We start from the raw sequence: 15,150 nt of genomic DNA, 5'->3' as shown, positions 1-15,150 counted from the left end.
TAATAAGAGACAGAGCTGAATTACTTAGGCAGTTTATGTCCATGCTCCTAAGTTCTTTGAATGAGTTTAGCTACTCTCTTCTCTATGTTCCTGTAGTGCTTTTTATCATATCCCAGTTATAGTAATTTTCTGATTAAATTGAAATTTTGGGGGTATCTTCGTGGCTCAGTCGGTTGAATGGCCAACTTTTGGTTTCGGCTCAGGTCATGTGGGATCAAGCCCTGTGCCCGGCTCTGCGCTCAGCACAGAGTCTGCTTTGGATTCTCTCTCTCTCTCACTCTCCCTCCAGCTTATGCTCTCTTTCTCTCTCTCTCTCTCAAATAAATAAGTAAAATATTTAAAAAATAAAAAATAAATTGAAATTATTTCTCACACTACTCTTTTTTTAAAGATTTATTTATTTATTTGAGAGAGAGCACTCGTGCATGAGTAGGGGGAGGGACAAAGGCTGAGAATCTTCAAGCAGACTCCCCATTGTGTGTGGAGTGTGAGGCGGGGCTGGATCCCAGAACCCATGAGACTGTGACCTGAGCCGAAATCAAGAGTCCAACGCTTAACCATCTGAGCCACCCAGGTGCCCCTCTCACACTATGTTTTATGTCTTTTCCTGTCCTGTCTAATTCAGGAGACACTAAGCACATGTGGCTTTTTAAACTTAAATTTAAATGAATTAAATTAAATAAAATTAAAATTTAGTTTCCCACATTTCAAATGTTCAACAGCCACATATGGCTATTTGCCATGACATTGAGAGGTGCAACATTTCCTTCACTGCAAAAACTTATACTGCACTGTGCTGCTGGACTGTGCCCTTCTATGTTGCAGGAATTTTGCCTCATCTGCCTTAGAGTTCTCCAGAGGCCAGCACAAAAGTAAATGCCCAATAGCTATTAAATCCATTAACTAACAAATCAAACAATAAAAACAATCTATAAGTTAACCTTTAATAAGTATCTGAGATGAACTTAAAACACATTAAAAACTTCCCTAACAGCGTAAAATTCTAAATGTTACATGGAAGATATTAAATTAACCAGTCTTTTCAAGACCCATGTCAGATTTCCTAACTGTCTGCACATTGCTGACTTCAATATATTCCAGTGTTGGGAGAATTTTTCTAATTCATAAACTCTCAGATTCCTGTCCATAGCAAATGGAGAACAAAGGAAAAAGAAAAAAAGGCTCCCAAGGATGGGTTTCAAATTAATCATGGTTAAGACTCGTTGGTGCATTCCATTATGTATTTTAATAAAAGGCTGTGGTAAAGTGGTGAGAACCTTCCGGCCTTTCCTACTCCTATCCCTTCATACTCTGATCTTCACCTTCCTTCTTCCTTTCTCTTTCTCCTATCCAGTCTTCATGATTTAGTAGGGCCAATGAGCACATTTAAGATCTTCCTACCCCACAGATCCAACCCCTATCATGCCATCTTCCCAGGTACCTGTAACTCTAGGTATGCTGTTCTCTTGACCTAAAGCACCCTCCACCACTTTGAGAAGGAAAACAACGCCCCATCATCATGATTATCTCCCTGTGAGAAGCCTTTCTTCTCAGAACCTTATGTAATAGCAAGTGTCCATCACAGCAATGATCATAACTATTGCACCATACCAAGATTCTTTGTTTCCAGGTCAATAATCCTCCAAGCAGAAGTGTCCTCAAGGAAAGAACCTGATATGTGGACTCAGACCCTGGTTCTACTAGCTACTGGCTGAAGCAATCTCTTTGTGCTTCCATGTCCCTCACTAGAAAACTGTGATCAAATACCCATCTCAAGAGATGTTTTGAGGATTACATTTTTAAAAGCATGTGAAAAAAGAGTAGTGTGAGAAATAATTTCAATTACTGGCATCTAGCAAGTATTCAAGAAGCAATGCTATGTATTTTTAAAATATTACTATTATGTCATACCCTAGAACATATAGAAAACATATTAGAGATATAATGAAGAAAGATAGAATAATGACAAGGACTTGTATGGCCAACAAGCTAATGGGAATGTGACATGTGGGACCAGACTTTGGGAGCAAAGCTGGGAAGAGAAATTAGGTTCAGGAATAATATATAAAGGTGATGCTTAAGGTCAGGATAGTGGGTGGGATTTTTGAAAGAAAAAGAGTGGAGAAAAGAGATAAGGAGAGGGGCACCTCGGTGACTCAGTTGGTTAAGCGTCCGACTCTTGGTTTCAGCTCAGGTCATGATTTCAGGGTCATGGGATCAAGCCCTGCATCAGGCTCCATCCTCAGCATGGAGTCTGCTTGTCCCTCTTCCTTTGCTCCTCCCCACTCTCTCTTTGCTCCTCCCCCCGCTCCTCCCCCCACTCGCTCATGCTCTCTCTCTCTCCCTCAAATGGATAAATAAAATCTTTTAAAAAAAGACAGAGAGAAGGAGAGAAAACAGAAACAAAAAGAATTTTGGAAATCACTGATATTTAGGTTATATTATATTCTTATATTTTAAAAAGACATTAAAACACATTTGGCAAATGGTTTAAAATATTTTTTTAGGGGCGCCTGGGTGGCTCAGTCGTTAAGTGTCTGCCTTCGGCTCAGGTCATGATCCCAGGGTCCTGGGATCAAGCCCCACATCAGGCTCCCTGCTCAGCAGGAAGCCTGCTTCTCCCTCTCCCACTCCCCCTGCTTGTGCTCCTGCTCTCGCTATCTAAAATCTAAAAGATTTTTAAAATCTTTAAAAAATAAAATAAAATAAATAAAATAAAATTTTTTTTTAATCTGAGTCAACATTAAAAATATACATGTGTATGTATTACCTGAAGTTAGAAGGAGATCTAAGGCCTTCAGTCCAACTGTTAACAGGTTTACACTGGCATTATGAACTGTTAGCATTTTAAGAATCAGTCTGTAATTAAAAACAGAAATCAAGGTAAGAGTGAATTATCATACCTAGATGTTTGCTTTTTTAGATGTTGTGCTTCACTCACCTATATTTTTATTCATCTTATTGTATTTCATTCCCTAAGAAGCTCTTGTGCATTTTTCTTCCATTAAAACTGAGCCAAACTTGTAACGATTAAGAGGGAAATATGTCTCAATTAAAAAGTTAAAACTTTTTCTCTGAATATTCAAATTCAATTACTAACTACTTTCACCCAACTCCATATCTAAACTATCATGAGGAATTATATACATCAAGGGATCAAGCCCATTTTTATATTTGATATATACTTGTGTATTATACGTTATGTATGTTGATATATGAAAATATAGAGAGATGTAATAAAAATGTTAGTTTGTACATATAAATTAAGAACCCATATGAATATTTAAATTATTGATTTTTACTGTTTTTGAAAGAGAAATTGACAATATTTTATCAGTGAACCTAGTACATCAACAATATTCAATTAGTTAAAATTCATTCAGTTTAAGTCTCTGAGTTAATCAATTCTAAAATATACAATCTTTGGTCTGTTTCTACCTAGTGGTGGTTAGCTTTACATCATTCGAAGAAGAAAGAGCCTGGTGACATCCACAGATTCCCAAGAAACTTGCCACATGGTCTCCAGTCGGCAAGGTGAGGAATTGAGGGACCCAGTCCCTCTACTCCGTCAATTCTCTTCCAACCCATGTTGCCCTACCTGTCCCTGCATCATACCCACTGTTCCGACTTCATCTCCACATGAAATTTCTTCTTTAGTACTGTACACCTTCAGTGGAAAAAAGTCCTTAAATATAGGGAGATTATGTTTCACAATAAAGTTTGCTGGGAATGATCTAATATGCTCCACTATAGAAAGCAGTGTGTCTACCTTATCCACACTACTTCAGGCCTAAAGTAAGAATATAATAAATATTTGATGAACAGGATGAATGAATGAATGAGTAAATGAGTGAATGTGTGGCTGAATGAATGAATGAATGAGCCAATGAGACTCCCTACAGAAATGTTTATGTAATCTAATTTGAACAGTGAGTTTGTACTAGAATAATGACTAGATGAGTTTTCTAAAACTCCCTAAGTTTATAGATTGCTAATCTTTGGGGATTTTGGAAATCTGCAACCAAACCAAGGGACACACAACATTTCAATTACTAATTACAGTAATATTTCGTATCATTCCTCATTAAATGCTGCATACTTTAGAAGTGACTCATAGAGTTTCAGAAATTGTTTGGAGATGAGAACATACATTAACTGTAAATATGCTCTTTTCAAAACATTCTTTAGATCATGGAAACTGAAGAACAGCAACACATAAAACATCAAAGATGGAAAAACGAGTAAGCACAGATACGCTCACCTATGAACAAACAGCTCTTACATGTTTAAATTTGCAACTATGGCTGATACTAATAAACAATACAAAGATGTAAAATTTAGTTTTGCACAAAGTACATTTTCCACAAGCTATATGTCATTGGAAGCAATAGGTATTCACTTCTCTGTGGTAAAGAAAAGTCACATTAGGTATAAAGAACGCCTAAAGTTAATAAGAAAAGATAATTTTTAAAAGTCAAGGGAAAAAGTTATACAAAAAGGATTTTCCTGGAAACACATTTTTCTTCAGAAAATTTTTTCTTAACTAATTATGGCTAAAGAAGTGGTCTCATCCATGAAGTCATTATGTTGCAAACTGCAGTAACATAGCTGGTAAAACAACTGTAAGATTTGACTGCAGATGTGCTGAAAGGTAATTTCCTCTTTTTTCTTCATTTTGAAAGCTGTGGTTTAAGCTCATAAATATGTATGTATGACTATATATATAAATGTACTTTTTAAAGACAGTAAAGCATAAACTTCTAAATTACTACTTGCAGAACCAAATTTTAGTATCCATATTTTTTTTTTAAGAACTAGTAGTTTGTATCAGTTCTACTATTAAAAAGTAAAAAACTTTTGTTGGTTTGAATTCAGAAGTAGTCATCAAAAATCTACAACCTAACCAATTGTATAACTGCATTATTATATTATTAAAACAATAATAATAGCACCTGACATTCTACGTCTAATGTCAATTTTCTACCTCAATTAGATAATATACTCCTGAGTTGAAAGAAATCTCTCTATAAATGTAAGTCACTGATTTGAGAAAAAAATATCTGTATTTTAGAGGATTTTACCAGATTTGCTTGGATTACAAATACATGATATAACAAGGGCAGGATTGTCATATGTATGGATAAACACTTAATGAAGTTTGTTTTTACGTTATCTGTCATACTTACTGGTGAACCCCAAGTACTTCCCAATCATGTCCAATATCCTGAGGTCCCATTAAGCTTTGCATTGTATTTGGACAGATTTCTATCAATTTGCAAAGAAGTGACCAACCCACCTAAAAGCAAGAAAGGCAAATATTCACATTTTTTAAACCTGCTAAAAGAACATATTCAGCCTCTTCATTCTTACTGGAATATGTGACTACCTATTTTTAAATAATTATTTTAAAACAAAATGACATCCTAAAATGCTTACTGAGGAAAGCAAGCTATATATTTAAAATACATCTTTCTCCAAAAATCATACCAAAAGGACATACAAAAAAATATTAGAGCATTCCTGAATGATGAAGTTAACAGATGTGCCTATTATCTAAATAAAAAGAAATAAAATAAAATGAAACCAAAAAAAATAGTTTCAGAGGACACACCAAGATTATGAAGTACAAGATTTTTAAGTCACATCTACCTGACAGAATTTCTTCTAAATACTTAAGATTTTAATTGTAAGGGGGAAAATTAAGTGATTAGGAATGGAGGCTAAAAAAAATTTTTTTTAATTAAAAAAAAAAAGGAATGGAGGGTTAGGGGAAGTTGGAAATTTTGATAGCAAAGTAAAGACTGCTCCGCAGGGAAGGTAGGTGGAATGACTGGCAGAGAAAAGGAATGGTCTGACCAGTATAACATCTGGTACAGGAAAAAGAGAAAGGCACTATAAGAAAGAGAGGGGGTAGAATTGCTCAATGGGTCCCTCCAGGTTTCTTTAGAATATCCAAATATGATTTGATGAGATGTGGACATCAAAAATATCCCTAGACTTTTTCTCATTTCCAAATGAAATATGATCTTACTGATGCATTATATATACAACTTTTTTCAATCTGTTTATACATGATGCCAACTTGAATAAGTTGCTCTTCTGAAAAAAACACGATTTTTAAAAATACAACTTTTTTAAAAATAGGGTATTTGAATTTCAAACTAGAGATTAAATTTAACTCACTCTTCCTGTTGTATATTCCTCTCTACACTTGATCTAAATTTAAGGAATCTTCCATTCTTTCTATTATATTACAGAACTAGATTTGATATAGTCAGAAAAAAAGAAAATCGAAAATGTATAAATATGTAGCATCTAGAGATTCATGAAAACGTGTCTAAGTAGGATTTGTGATAAATATCGATACATGAAGCCTGACAGCGAGAGTCACTGTCAGAATTACCCAGAGAAGGATACAGTATAGAAAAGGTAGGACTTGAGCCACATTTCAAAGGAATTAGAAACGTGGTCATTCAAAATAGGGAAATGGAAGCCTCTGAAACTGCTAAGCTGTGAGGAGAGTGAGGGGCCAGGTGGTAAGGACAGTGCTGCAGGGCAAGGGTCTTGCTAGACAAGACCAGACACAGAAGTGGAGCCCAGTGATGCAGACCCGGATGACAAGGTGAGCATTTCTATGCATCCAATAAGGAATAATGGCACAAGTTTGTTGTTTACAAGAATAAACAAGGGCTCTTTCACAAGATAAAAATGATTACACAAGATCTCTTTACAATATGATTTCTGAATCTTTTCTGGATTAAGCATGAATTGCTTTACTCTGTCATTACATCCTTTTACATAATTTCAAACTGCTTGAAAAGGCAGCAATTTCTGACAGCTATTTTTACCTATATTTAAGTAGGACATCCTCCTCCACGTAAGCCGAACAGACATTGACAATCCAGCTGTCATAGAAACCAGCTATTTTCGTGCTTTCATAAAATACATCGAGACTTTTTCCCCAAGTATTTAAGAAAATGACATTTGGAACAGCTTCCGGTGGGAAATAAATCATAAGTCACATAGGATGCTCTACTCATTTCTCTACCTGCATGACTGACTCGAGGAGAAAACCTGTTTTGTTTTGGTTGGTGAATAAGCAGCATCAGTAATTGCTTTGCAAAAGGATTGAGGCAACTGAGCCTCTATGATTAAACAGAAATCACTGGCAGCAGAGCAGAGGTAACAACTGATCCATTAATCTACTCAATTAAAAGCTTATCTTTCAGAGAGAAGGTTCCTATCCTGCCCAGTTATAATACAATTAAATTGGTAGTTTCATGTTATTATAACTATTCTGGAAACTCAAGCATCTAATTAATGCACAATAGGAAAGAGTCCAGGGGTTAAAGAAAAATTCAGTCACTTTCATTTATTTCGTTCTCTTACTTCAAAGGTTGAAACTTGTGGATAAAGACAAGTTATGTAAAATTGAGGAGCACAGAGAAATGATGGGATGACTGGCAGAAAAAGGAAACTACAAGACAGCTAGCCTAACTACCAATTCTCTAAAGACTGTCATTTATTACAGAGCATTAATAAAATATAAAAAGACCTTGAAAATACAAATTTGGAGTCTGGAGTATCACGTGAAATGAACTCTAGAAAAAAACCTTAATATTTACTTTTGAATTTACCTTACCTTCTTAAATTCATCATTCGGAAGTTTTAAGTCAGCACTTCCAACCAACTCAAAATATAAAGCATTAAAGGATATGTATACTAATTACACCACAAATGTGAAGAAAATTGAAGGAAAAAAACTCTTTTAAGTGGAGTATTAAAGTATCAGTAAAGAGACCCCTTTCTACATCCCTTTGATAAGACCAATGATAATTAAAATGGATAACGTAGTTGTGCCTAGCATGGCCACAGTATTTGTAACAAACCATTGTGCTTCTTACTTGCACGAACAGCTTGTGAATTCACAGTGTATACTGGAAAGAGATTTTGAAGTATGTGAAGACTTTTGAAGTATGTGAAGAGATTTTGAAGTATGTGAAGTATCATGAGCTCCATGGTCCTAAATGAGCTACTTAACTCTGAGGTTAAAAATGTCCAGTGAGATTTCTGACAGAGCAGTGAGATTCCAGTGAGAATCACACAACAGCTTTTGCAGACGAATACATGTACAGTGCTGAAATGAATAATTCTATTCCATTAAAGAACCAAATCAAAAGACAATTCCTTATTTTCTTGCATACTTTGTCTCTGGTACCCGCCAGACAAAATATTAAGTGACATTCATAGCTACTCCAGACAAACATGTCCAGACTTGGACACCTTCTAAAACAAAGAATGAAGTGGTGGGTCTGTTCCAGCCTCCCCTGGGTTCTCAAGTTCAGCACAGCCTCCACCAAAGCAGAGGCAAGGAAGAAGGGATGATGTAGGAGGTGAGCAGCAAACACAATGGGCCAGCTTTAAAATGTGACTCATATTTCATCGGCAAAATTCAGACTCTGGATGCTAAAAGGAACGCTGTCTTTATCATGCCTCTCATCTTTTCATGATTTTGTTCGCTAACTCCCTGAAAATCAATAGTCCAATGGGAAACATTTCAGTGGAAGAAAAATTAATATAACCATTTATCCCACATTTAAATGTTCTCATATAAAAGAAGTTAGGTACACGGTTCACCCAGACTAGACAGAGCTGGACACAGAGATGAACATAAAGATGAAGGTAGCTAGATATAGATTTGGAGATCCAGATAATTCTTAGGTCTGTCTAGCCTCTCCAGCAAGTAATAAGAAACACTGGCTTTCTGACTACACCTTGAGAGAATTCAAAGTTCAATTCTCTTTCCCTTCAGGACCCAACGACATGCAAATGACTGATTTCAGTTCTCTAAATCTCAGAATCTACAAAGGAAGTTAATACGTGAGGCAATAATTTGTTTTAACTGTAAATCATCCTTAACGATCACCTGAGGACTCTTTCTTTTTAAATATATTTAAGGTATTTGACAAATTTCTGTGTTTCCTATGGTATGGGTTCTAAGTTTCACTTTTATATTCAGTTTATATGAAAAGAGTTGAAAAATACAAATATAAACTTGTAGGAGAAGGGTAAAACATCATTTTCTTTAGATAATACAAAGTACACTACAACTGAAGGCCAGAAATCTGTTTTCAAATTAAAAAAAAAAAAAAAAAGAAACTTTAAACCTATGAGAATTTGCGTTACTTCATTTCATTAATTTAATTATTATTAATTTTTATTACTGTTTATTATTCTTCTTTCCCAAACTATTCACAATGGTGTCATCTCTAGGACATGCTGTACATTGGTAAGATTCTTAGAATAATCTGATTAAATGCTGATGCTGATGAACTCATCTAGCCAATCACAGAACTAAATCTCAATCCATGATTATTCCCGCCCACCACCAACCATATTTTGTAGGTCTGTTGTACAAATTTACTTCTACAAAACAATCAGGGAGCACTTAGTGGGCCCTTTTAGATCATTAACATTTGATAATGATTTGACAATGCTTCCTTCTTAAAATCACAGTCTGTGGTTTGTGAAGCCGAAAGTCAGAAATAACCCAGAACCTCTGGGTATATAATACTGACAGAAAAACATCTATTTCCGAAGAGAAAAGGGAAGGGGCGACATGAAAACAACTCCTTTACCTGCTGCACGCTAGCGACTCTCATATACAAGTCCAAGACGATCAACACAGGCACGTGGACTTTTTTGCCTTGAAATAACTTGGAGGCTGGAAGAGAAGGGGGTGAGGGAAAAGAAGCAAAGTCACGATTCACTCACCCCTTTTGGGTCTGAAACGGGGGGGGGGGGGGGTAAGCAAAAGAAGTGAGCGCAAGACCTTCCTAAAATTCTCAGCTCCTCTCTGCCCTAAGGAGGAGAGAGTCTTGGCTTCTCAAAAGTCCAGGTTTGTGCAACTCCGAAGTGCGAGGGAGAAAGTTTGCAAAAGAGGCAGGGGGGGTGCGGGGGGGGGCGAAGTTTCCTTGCGAATGATTACCGTGGTCGGCGTACGTGAACACCAGCATATCCTCCAGAATTTGGACCAGGGTCTCTATCTGTTTTCCTTCCTGGACATTGTTCAGCCTGACTATCAACTTCTTCAGAGTTTCCTCGTCCTCCTCCTCGCACCCCTGACAGCTGCCACTGGCCATGATGGACTCTGCTCCAAAGCGACCGTCCCTCCCTCACGAAGGCCGGCTGCGCCGGGAAGGGGCCGGGGCACCGCCGCGGCTCGCGGGGACGAGCACAGTTCACTGCCCGCAGCCAGCGCTCCCCGCCGGCCCCATCCGCACCCACGCCCGCCTGTTTATGAGGAAGGCGGCGGCTCCCCGCCCTGCGCTGCCCTCCCTCTCCCCAGCCCTCCTCCTCGGCTTCCTCCTCCCCCACCCAGGCCCCAAAAATGAGCTCAGTGGCCTGCGCGAGGCTTTGCCGAGGCAGGGCTACGCCGGGCACAACCAGGGCGGGCCGGCGGGTCGCGGCTTGAGCTGGGCCCGGCCGGGGTGACCGTGACCGTGGCCCCCGCGCGGGCCCAGGCCCGGTCCCCGACCCCGGAGAGCGCCGCCTCCCGGGACCGGATCCCGTTCGCCGCGGCGGCGCGGCCGGGAGTCCTGGTGGAAGAAACTGACTCAGCGCACTCCCGCGGAGTCCCCAGGCCCGGAGCCCCGCAGCCGCGGCGGGAGGAGGCGCGCGGTCGGCAGCCTGGCGGGCCACCCGCCCCGACCCTCCAGCCTGGGATCCTCCAGCCCCGCGGAGGGTCTGCAAACTAGGAAAAATAAAAAATGAAAGCCTCCGCCTATCTCCAGATCTAAGAATAGAAATCTGGGCGTTGGGAAAGGAGGACACCGCCCAGTTGGCCCCTTTTAGGAAAACATGTTCTTTAGAGTTCCCCCTATAGGGAAATGAATAATTTCCCCCCAAGGATGGAAAGAGATTTTTGCAATCAAAATGTGCCCAGCTAAGGCTTTTTTCTATGGTTGTTGTGGCATTTGGTAGGAGAGCAAATAATTCACCTCCCCCCCCCCTTGGTTATCTAGAGTTCTGATGGCCAAAAGTCCACTAAAATTAACTTTTGAAAATTTGAGTTTGCACTTCGTAGGGTCTTGATAATTGGGGCACACCAAAGAATAATCAGTTCTCAGCGCCATTTAAAGAAAAACACGGGATAAAGGAAAAGATGAAAGCGGAAAACCAGAAAAAGTGAAAGATACAAACTTCAACATTGATCCCTTGATGTTTAAAATTACTTTTAAGTGTCTATAACCCTAAAGTTAAAAAAAAATGAAAATAAAAAGAACCAAAGTAATGTGTTTTTCAGGAAGAGAAACCTAAGCAAGAGACACTGTAGACAAGGCTGAACAAAGATTATCTGTTGCTTTCAGATTATTTGTCCTGGGAGTCATTTACAAAGGAGAGAATTGGACTGAAACTTAGTACTTCACAATTTTAGATGGCTTGTTTCCACTTCTCTTGCCTCATCTGATGATAATTCTGAAATGAGTGAGACAACTACTTACCCTTCTTCTGCTAATGAGGACATTGAGATATAGTGTTGATGAGAAGATTATTGTCTGAGTCCACAGATAGAAAGTTGAGAGCCATGACTTAAACCCAGGTAGATCTCCCAATGCCAAGCTGAAGGTTCTTCACACTCTACCACTGTAATCAAAATGAACGAGGCTGCCCTAATACATTACGTTAGTAAAATTGCACATTCTAATTCAACCTCGATATTGTGAATATGTTTTGTTGTCATAAACACTTTTTATCTTTTACAGGCACATGCTAAAATTTACAGTCGAAATGACAGAATGGCTAGGATTTGCTTCAGAGTAATCCAGTGGTGGAGAAAGGGGTGAAATGGGTGAACATAGAGATGAAATGATACCACTTTTGAAAGGACAAAGTGGGAGAATTGCCCAATTAGACATTGAGTCGGGACTTCTATTACCTTTGGTCAATTTCCCAGAGGAGGAGAAAGTGTCTGACAACATCTTCCTATGAATTAGAAAAATGTATCTCTCATTCCAGGCAGACACAGCCCTATGCCAGGGTGTACAAAGCAGGATTTGGGTTTCAGACTGAACCCATCCCTTCAGCCTGGTATCAGATACTAGGCATAGTTTGTACAATATATGAAGCAGTGTGTTGAGTCTAATTATGGTGCTATAGGAATTAATTGGCATATTAATGGCACAGCTATACAAAATGACCAATGAAAGAGCATAGAGAACCCAGAACCCAGAAACATACCCTTACATATATGGAAATTATATATGAGCAAAGTTGTATTGTATATTGGTGGGAAGAGAATGGACTATCTGATAAATGAAACTGAGGTCATTAGTTGTAGAAAAATGTCAAATCATACCTCTTCCTCACACCATATTAAAAAATAAATTTCATGTGGATTGAACATTTTTATATAAAAGATGAAACTAAATGCTTATGACTATTTTATGACCTTAAGGTAGGAAAAGATAAGACATAATCATCACCATCCATAAAGGAAAAGGTGGTTACATTCAAATACATTAAAATTTAAAATTCGGCCTATAAAAGGCTCCATCAACAAACTCAGAAGATGGACAGAGAGTGGAAGATTTTTGCAATGCATACGACCAAAAAAAGACTAATATGAATATGTAAAAACAACCTGGGTGGCTTAGTCAGTTGAGCATCCAACCTTTTTTTTTTTTTTTTAAGATTTTATTTATTTATTTGACAGAGAGAGACACAGCGAGAGAGGGGACAGAAGCAGGAGGAGTGGGAGAGGGAGAAGCAGGCTTCCCGCCAAGCAGGGAGCCCGATGCGGGGAGAGCATCCGACTCTTGATTTCAGATTGGGTCATGGTCTCAGGGTCGTGAGATGGAGCCCCTCATCAGGCTCCACACTCAGCTTAAGATTCTCTCCTTCTCCCTCTGCCCCTCCCCACTCATGCTTTCTCTATCTTAAAAAAAAAAAAAATCACAAATAGTAAAGCAAAAAATAGTCTAGTTTTTATATGAACAAAAGATATAAAAGGCAATTTACAGAAAAGAAAATGTCATTAAGCCTGTCAAAAAATGCTCAACCCACTAGTAATCAGGAAAGTGCAAATTAAAGCCATACTTCACATACCATTTCACACCCCTCAGATTAACTAAAAATTTAAAGTTTGATGATACCAATGATTGGGTGGAATGTGGAGCAACCAGAATACGTATACAGAACTGTAGAAGTGTAAATCAGGACAATCACTTTGGAAACCAATATGGCAATATCTAGTAAAGCTGAGGATGTATGTATCCTAAGACCCAGCACTTTCTCTCCAAAGTTAGGCCATGGAGACATTCTCACATATGCAAAAGGAAAACTGTATTAAAATGTTCAGTGCAACATTTTTTGCTTATAATGAAAATGAAAACCACTTGAATATCCATCAACACTTAAATTATATATATTCATATAATGGATTTTTATAAAGCTGTGAAAATTATTGAACTAGAGCTCCATGTATCAACATGACTGAATAGCAAAAAATATAATACTAGGCTTTTAAAAAGTTACCATAGGATACATGTTCTACTGTGATATCAATACTCTAATGTTATAAAACATTCAACACTGCATATACTTTAGGGATATATACATTTGTAGTAACAGTACAAAAATTATACATGGGAATAAAAAGTTGTAGCTAGTGGTTATCTCTGGGGAGAGGAAAGTAGAAACATATCCAGGAAGAACTGGAGGCTATAATTATATCTGTAACTTTTTTTTTCTTAAGCTTATACTGGGTACATGGATGCTCATTATATTATTACCTATATTCTATATTTCTAACTTATTTCATAATAAAAATAATCAGGTGTATGTTCAACCTCATTGGTGTTCAAAGTAATAAATAAAACAATAGATTAATTCATTTTACTCACCAAATTAACTAAGAAGTCTTTGAAATTTGGGTAGGAGTTTATACATGAGGAAATAAATTGTTCATAACATAGAAAGGTATAACATAAAATTACAGAATTTTGATCCAAATTTTGCAAAAATAATCAAAAAAGTACATGCCTAATGAAACTGCTGAAAGTAGATAAGATAAACACATGTGTAACAGGGGTTCTTGTTAGGTGATAGAATTCTAAGTGATTCTTACGGTCTTTATATTTGTCTGTGTTTTTCAAATTCTCCACAGCAAATATGTATTATAACAAGAAATAAGGCAAAGTAATTTACAAAATACAATTTTTTACCTTAAAAGTAGAAAACTTATTTGGAGAATATGACTTACCACACTAATAAGTATAGGGCAAAGTATTTTATATGGCACAAGCAAAAGAGGAAAATTCAAACTGAAGTCCAGTGGACTTACTGGATATATGCTGTAATTCAGAAGTCTACATAGCCCACAAATCATAACCCAAGTAATGTATCCTGGTTCTCAGAAATACTTCATTGATGCTGTAAATCCCATGAGGGCATCTTGGATTTTGTTCTATGCCCACACTCCAACAAAACAATCCCTGGCACAGAACAACCATTCCATGAATTTCTGGTACTTGGATGAATAACTGAATCAATGGAAATGGCAGACCAGAGGTAAAATGATCTTTCCAAAGTCATCACCAAAAGGCAGAACTGAACCATGTGACACTGAGTTCTCAGACTCTCAGTCCAGACTTTTTCCATCACTTTGTTTTTCTTAGGTGAGTTTCATTAAACCAGAGAGTGGCTATCTAATCACTGAATTTATACTTACCCTTTATCATCTGTGCCTTATTTATACAGGAAGCAACTTTCTTTTCTGGCTTCTGAACTAAAGATAAAAATTACACCTGTGCTCACGATGTGACATTCTCCTTCTATCAGTTGAAATAATCTCTCATTAAAGTAAAATCTGATTAACTCTGAGATTACAACAGCAGAGTATCTGTAGTCTTCGTGCTTGGTTTGCTCAGGAAAGCAGTCTCCCAATTTTTTATGTTATTATTATATCCTCATTTAAAATAGTTAGAAGTACATATGTATATTAAGAGAATCATAGAAAAACAGGAACAGTAGCATAGAAAACGAATCCAGTATCTATTTCACCCAAAATAGATCATTGCCTAGATGATGCTGGGTATATTATAGGTGATCAAAAATATTTCTTGGGTTAAATAAAATAAGTTATTGGTC

At 37.6% G+C, this 15,150-nt stretch overlaps 1 protein-coding gene across 2 annotated transcripts in view; it reads right to left on the bottom strand.

The window, feature by feature from the left end:
* Nucleotides 1-10,738, bottom strand: part of LRRK2 (leucine rich repeat kinase 2) — a 140,198-nt gene extending 129,460 nt beyond the window's left edge. For both annotated transcript variants that reach the window (XM_032432646.1, XM_032432647.1), the window contains exons 1-4: nucleotides 9,989-10,738; nucleotides 9,639-9,724; nucleotides 5,187-5,296; nucleotides 2,771-2,859 (exon numbers count right to left, since the gene is read on the bottom strand). In XM_032432646.1, the coding sequence (XP_032288537.1) occupies nucleotides 2,771-2,859; nucleotides 5,187-5,296; nucleotides 9,639-9,724; nucleotides 9,989-10,142 (439 nt within the window). In that variant the 5' untranslated portion in view covers nucleotides 10,143-10,738. The remainder of the gene's footprint in view (nucleotides 1-2,770; nucleotides 2,860-5,186; nucleotides 5,297-9,638; nucleotides 9,725-9,988) is intronic.
* Between the last annotated feature and the right edge of the window lie 4,412 nt (nucleotides 10,739-15,150).

Source organism: Phoca vitulina, unplaced genomic scaffold, assembly GCF_004348235.1.
Source record: "Phoca vitulina isolate PV1807 unplaced genomic scaffold, GSC_HSeal_1.0 scaffold49, whole genome shotgun sequence".
Taxonomy (NCBI): Eukaryota; Metazoa; Chordata; class Mammalia; order Carnivora; family Phocidae; genus Phoca; species Phoca vitulina.
The sequence above is the reverse complement of the archived record's forward strand: the minus strand, read 5'-3'. Positions and strand labels throughout refer to the sequence as shown.